Source organism: Nelusetta ayraudi, unplaced genomic scaffold, assembly GCF_046127955.1.
Source record: "Nelusetta ayraudi isolate G7.1 ecotype Tasmania unplaced genomic scaffold, CSIRO-AGI_Nayr_v1 ptg000061l, whole genome shotgun sequence".
NCBI classification, from domain to species: Eukaryota; Metazoa; Chordata; class Actinopteri; order Tetraodontiformes; family Monacanthidae; genus Nelusetta; species Nelusetta ayraudi.
In genome coordinates, this window is record NW_027466111.1 from 1,087,660 (window position 1) to 1,093,597 (window position 5,938).

At 50.5% G+C, this 5,938-nt stretch overlaps 2 protein-coding genes across 6 annotated transcripts; one reads left to right on the forward strand and one right to left on the reverse strand.

Moving 5' to 3' along the window:
- Positions 1-569: 569 nt before the first annotated feature.
- On the reverse strand, positions 570-2,415 carry coa3a (cytochrome C oxidase assembly factor 3a). Of its 2 annotated transcripts, none has more exons than XM_076040573.1 (2): positions 1,999-2,384; positions 570-981 (listed from the first exon to the last, which is right to left on the reverse strand). In XM_076040573.1, the coding sequence occupies exons 1-2, from the start codon at positions 2,192-2,194 to the stop codon at positions 878-880; spliced, it is 300 nt and encodes a 99-aa protein (XP_075896688.1). In that variant the 5' UTR covers positions 2,195-2,384; the 3' UTR covers positions 570-877. The 2 variants fall into 2 exon arrangements, with proteins under 2 accessions (XP_075896688.1, XP_075896687.1); XM_076040572.1 differs by lacking the exon at positions 570-981 and adding an exon at positions 990-1,292 and having other exon boundaries at positions 1,980-2,415.
- Positions 2,416-2,558: 143 nt separating this feature from the next.
- cntd1 (cyclin N-terminal domain containing 1) lies at positions 2,559-5,610 on the forward strand. Of its 4 annotated transcripts, none has more exons than XM_076040559.1 (7): positions 2,559-2,823; positions 3,229-3,304; positions 3,379-3,529; positions 3,607-3,769; positions 3,846-3,990; positions 4,536-4,632; positions 5,397-5,610. In XM_076040559.1, exons 1-7 carry the CDS (start codon positions 2,655-2,657, stop codon positions 5,511-5,513), a joined length of 918 nt encoding a protein of 305 aa, XP_075896674.1. In that variant the 5' UTR covers positions 2,559-2,654; the 3' UTR covers positions 5,514-5,610. The 4 variants fall into 4 exon arrangements, with proteins under 4 accessions (XP_075896674.1, XP_075896675.1, XP_075896672.1 ...); XM_076040560.1 differs by having other exon boundaries at positions 4,539-4,632; XM_076040557.1 differs by having other exon boundaries at positions 3,607-3,990; positions 5,397-5,599.
- The last annotated feature ends 328 nt before the right edge of the window (positions 5,611-5,938 follow it).

The following is a 5,938-nucleotide window of genomic DNA, read 5'->3' on the forward strand; positions in this document are numbered from 1 at the left end:
GTGAAGACAATGTTTAAAAAAAAAAAAAAAAGGAAAATCTTAAGATCAATTTTCCTCTGACCTGCTTCCGGGCTGTGCGCCTCTCAAAATGTGAAAGTTTTGCACTTTATCAATTGATAAATGAAAAACCTTTTATTTTGAAAGTGATGTTTGGTGAAAGACAGTTCAGGTTGTCACTCAGGGATTCATTTGTGTCTGAAGTTTTCACTTTATTCACAAGTAAGGAAACGTCATCTTTGTTTCTGAAGAAAGTGTGCATTTTCCAGTGAAGTTTGGTGACAGTGAGATTTTCACTGCATTAATCCCAAGAGATTTACAGTGGAAGACTGTAGGAGGAGCTACACTTCATTCCCAGAAGGAAGATTTGTCTGCTATTGTTCTTTAAAAAGAAGGATAAAATATTTGAAATAATTTATTCCATTGTATTTTGTAGTTTCACCAAAAATGAATAAATAAATAAAATCAAGTTTTTATAGAAGAAAAACAAATTCAAACAGCTTTGTTTTGACTCCTTTACTGCCACCAGTCACAACATTCATGTTGCCGTGCAGGGCCAAAATAAAATAAAATCAAAGGTCACAAGGTTTTTATTTTACACATCATCATCATCATCATCATCATCAGTTCAGCAGGTTGATCTGAGCCAGGGGGCGCTGTGACTGGGGTCTGGTCCGTCCTCTCCAGCTGCTCCTCTCTGCTCTACAGGTCTTCCTGCCTTGGTCACCTACAGGTGAACTCAAACTGAACCCAGACCAGTCTGCTGCTGCTGCTCCCCCCTCCCTCCCTCCCACCAATCACATCAGGAAATAAAGTCTCATCGTGTGAAGCAGCGGCCGCCAGTCAGAGGCTCCAGCACAACCACAGCTTTGCCTTGGTCTCAGTTGGTGCCGGTCTTTGACCCCTGACCTCTGGCACGCCGGGCCTCTTCGTCCATTTCATCCATGATTCGCTCCTGAGACACTGAGTAGAAAGTGTAGCCGTCTGGAGCAGCAGGTCAAGGCCAACATGACAACAACAACAACAACAGTGACACTAATAGTAATGATGGTGATTAAAGAGACTGTAGATTAGAGTGGGTCAACTCGTTGACTGCTGGGCCGCCATACTGGGTTTTACAGTGGGCCAGAGGGGGGTAGCGGAGCAGCAGCAGATGGATGCAGTGTTCTGGTGAGCCACCTCATAGGAGGAAACAATCTATCCTGGATATCATGGAGGAAACACGTTGCTGGGTGTTAGTGGCTCTTAGAACCACCCAGAACCACCAGGGTGTTGAGCTCTTTATTGAAATGACTCTGGAAACACTGCAAACATGGAGGAAACACAGCTGTCTGATGACTGACTGACTTCACATCACTTCTTCAAGTTCAGCGGGACGCATTGTAAAGCTTAACGGGCTGAATACGGGCCCTGGGCCATAGTTTGCCCACGCCTGCCTACATTCAGGAGGGGGAGGTTGGACAACAACATGCAGTTGTCAAGTGAGTCGTCTTCATTCAAACATCAGAACATCAGGAAGAACAAAGTCCAGAAGCAACAACCGCATTTATGATTCATTATATTCAACTTGTCTTCCCGGTGTCAGGGGGTCAGAGTTCACAGGAAGTGGACCGCTGCATGTGTTCACTAGTTCACCGGTACCATCTGCGCTACACTGGGCCCGTCCGAGTCTCCCTGCCTGGATTCTGATGAACAGACAAACTGCAAACACTTCTAGATGTCCTCACTGACGCTGCGCTGCTGACTTACTGGCGCTGATCATCAAGACGCCGCTATTAGCCGTTAGCTCGCTGCTAGCTCTGACTTCCTGATAATAATATCAACAGTTTCCTGCTTTAAACACATCGAGTGCCACTGTCCCAGTGGCATTACACTAAACAAGAACCCGAACCGAGCGGCGTCACGGTGGCGACACACAGCAGGTCCTCTGTAGCTGTAGCATGCTATGCTAAACTAAGCTAAGCTAACGTTATGTAGTTCACCTTGCGCTGTGAAGGATACAGATGCCGAGGACGAGCGCTCCGATGGCGAGTCCCGTCACCACGTTCCGCGTCCGCAGCGTCTGTGTCTTCTTCTTCCACTGCTGCAGCTCCACCTGCCGGATGAAGTGCTTCTGCTCCGGGGACAGGGTCTCCTTGTTGGGGTCGATCCTGGTGGCGAAGGGGGCAGCGGGGTCCCGGGGCGTCTTGTCGGCCATGCCTGCTGCCGCGGTGCGGTGCGGTGCGGTGCGGTGCCTCGGCGCTTCGCTTCGCGGCAGCTGCGCCTTTTTTTTTCTCCTTCCTTTTTCCCCCCCCTCCTCTCTTAAATCATACACACACGGGTCCCGTCGTGACGTCAGCAGCACTGTTGCAGCAGTAATTGTCAGATCTGCGCCGGGTTCGTGCTGAACCCTGATGCAGGCGGCGTTTGCACAAGTGTGCAGCACTTTAAACGGTCCCGAGCCAACCAACCAACCACAACTGGTTCCCACCCGGAAGTTGTTTGTTTGCGTCCTTGGGGCTGAAACTGTCGAAACAGCGACATCCTGTGGAAAGCCAGAGTCTCCGTTCCAACTCCAACTTCATCTGACAGTATCGCTAGTATTATTATCATCATCATCATTTGTTTAAAATTGAGTGTTGTTTAATAGAACCAGTAAAAAAACAAAACAAAAAAAAATGTTGAGGGCGCTCGACTCTGGTTCTGACGAACCTGTGAATGTGAGGTTCGGTGAAGCCTCTCGTGACCTGCTGACAGACTTCCTGACTCACCTGAACACACAGAACAAGGAGAAGCTCCACACTTTACCCGCCTGCTGCGGCAGCTTCAAGGACAGGAGGCTGATGGGTGAGTCCAGGTAGCACCACCGGCTCGACCACCTGCTGGCTGCTGGACCCGGCAAGCAGCACTTATGTTAGCAGCTGTCGTATTCTGGCTGGTCCCGCTGACCCGCCGAACTTTAGTTCACTCTCTTTCATAATCATTGATTAAAGCAAAGACGTTGCTAAATAACTTTCCTCAGTGTAGATAACTAACCAACCTGAGCCCTAATAGCTAACTACAGTAAACATTTCAGATATTATTTTCCAAAATGTATATATATATACATTTTAATCGTGGTCTTTTTGCTGAAGCAGCTTTAAAAGTTTGTCTTTTTTCCAGTTTAAACAACCAAAACCTCCCAAAGATTCTGTTCCCTGCCAATGTCTTCCAACTTGGTTTCGCTCAGTGTGTCTCTCCGCTGTTTCCCAGAATGCATTCTGCTGATGACCAAGGAGCTCCGCCTCGACCCTCTGGTTGGCTACCACGCCATCGAGATGCTCCAGAGGTGCAACGCAGCAGAAAGCTCATTTTTCTTAGCTCCTCCTACTTCTGCGTTCATGTGAATCTATTTCCTGCCAGGTTCATGCTCAAGCACCTCGCAGGTTTGTTAGCCCCGCCCACACCTGAAGGCAGGTCCGACGGGCCTCTGGTTCCCCAGCTCCAGCAGAAGTTCCCCCTCCTGGTCTTCTCCTGCCTGCAGCTTTCCAGCAAACTGCTTCTGCACAGTCACGTAGGTGTAGGTCAGCCTGTTTCTCACAAACTGCCTTCGCGTTCATGCGATTAAAACACAAACCCCCCCCCCTCCAGAGGATCAACAACGAGACCGCGGTGCACTTCCTGCACTCGGTGGGCTGCGAGGTGTCCAGGCAGGCGGTGCTGGAGGCGGAGCTGCTGGTCTGCAGGGAGCTGCACTTCGCCCTCCACGCTCCCGACCCGCTGACCTTCGTGGAGACGCTGCTGGAGGTGCTCGGTGAGAAGCCCGACGCCTCGCTGCCCGACGCCACAGACGGAGACAAACAGCAGCTCCTGCGCCTGTCTGTCTGCAGGACACAACGTGCCGTCCGTCCCCTTGGTGGCGCTGCACCGGCTGAGTCTGCATGTTCTGCAGTTTGTCACCCTACAGAGGAGCAACATCTTCCAGGCGCTGCTGGCCGTGACCACCTGCTGTGCCAGGCCCTCCGCCCAGCTCAGGTAAGCATCAGACTGACCAGCAGGGGGTGCTGCTGTGTGTCAAGTGACCAGGTATGAGTCAGGATCCTGGTCATACAGTGTTATAATGCAATATGAGGCAATATGGCAGTGGCCACTCCAGGTACTGCAGCCTAAACCCCCATAATGTGCAACAAGCATTTTTCCCATCAGACCACAATACAAAAAGAGACGCCTTTAAAACAGCAGACAGGACGACCTTTGACCTCGAACACGTCCTGCAATACATTTTTCTATTGCAGATTTTTTAGTCGTGGGTTTTAATCTTTAAAACAAGTATCAAGGCCAAAGAATCACCAGAAAAGAGTTTAATATTCCCACTGCGATGTCACGCTTCATTCTGATTGGCTGATGCGTGTATCATGGGAGTTACACAGGCATGATGGGAAGCGACACTACTGCTACATGCTCTATGGGGAAGAAGCCAAAAGCTTTGGGGTGTCTGCGCTGGGTGAAAAACTACATTGAAATGAAGGGGAGCTGATTGGCTGCTGAAGCTGTGATGACACAAAGATCTCTTCCAACAGCAGCAGGTTCCTGACGGTGACCGAAGACTTCATGCTGTTGGCGGTGGGCGTGGTCGCCACCGCCTCCTTCGTGCTGTCGGCCACCGAGTGGAAGCAGGTGAGAAGAGACGTGTGTTGGACGTCGTCGGACTCACTGAGGAGCTCACTGAGGAGCTCACTGAGGGACTCACTCAAGTTCTTGCTGTGGAACTCACTGAGGTTCTTCCTGAGGAACTCACTGAGAAACTCATTCAGGTTCTTGTTGAGGAACTCAGTGAGGAACTCGATCAGGTTCTCACTGAGGAACTCACTCAGGTTCTCACTGAGGAACTCACCGAGGAACTCACTGAGGAACTCACTGAGGAACTCACCGAGGAACTCACTCAGGTTCTTGTTGAGGAACTCACTGAGAAACTCACTGAGGAACTCACCGAGAAACTCATTCAGGTTCTTGTTGAGGAACTCAGTGAGGAACTCGATCAGGTTCTCACTGAGGAACTCACTCAGGTTCTCACTGAGGAACTCACCGAGGAACTCACTGAGGAACTCACTGAGGAACTCACCGAGGAACTCACTCAGGTTCTTGTTGAGGAACTCACTGAGAAACTCACTGAGGAACTCACCGAGAAACTCATTCAGGTTCTTGTTGAGGAACTCAGTGAGGAACTCGATCAGGTTCTCACTGAGGAACTCACTCAGGTTCTCACTGAGGAACTCACCGAGGAACTCACTGAGGAACTCACTGAGGAACTCACCGAGGAACTCACTCAGGTTCTTCCTGAGGAACTCACTGAGGAACTCACTGAGGAACTCACTGAGGAACTCACTCAGGTTCTTCCTGAGGAACCCACTGAGAAACGTATTCATGTTCTTGCTGTTCAGATCGTGGAAGAGCTGAGCAACATCACAGGAATCTCCAGGAGGAGCGTCTGTGACTTTGCACACGTGACGCTGACACACCTCGTTCAGGAACAAGTTGAAGGCACCGCCTCCCTGTGACATCATCCCTCCACTGAACCCACCTGATTGGTGGAGATAGTTTCAGCTTCATGTGTCACTGCAGAACACATTAAACACTTATAATAAATGTGTTGAGCTGAAAGGTGTTGTGTGTTGATTGTGCAGATCTTCAAAGAGTCGTAAAGCTCATGATCCAAACAGCAGCCCTGTGCAGTCTGTTGTTGGTCACCTCCTCCTGGAGGCCTCACCTGCAGGGTCTCACCTCCTCCTGGAGGCCTCACCTGCAGGGTCTCACCTCCTCCTGGAGGCCTCACCTGCAGGGTCTCACCTCCTCCTGGAGGCCTCACCTGCAGGGTCTCACCTCCTCCTGGAGGCCTCACCTGCAGGGTCTCACCTCCTCCTAGAGGCCTCACCTGCAGGGTCTCACCTCCTCCTGGAGGCCTCAGCTGTCAGTTCAAGAAAAG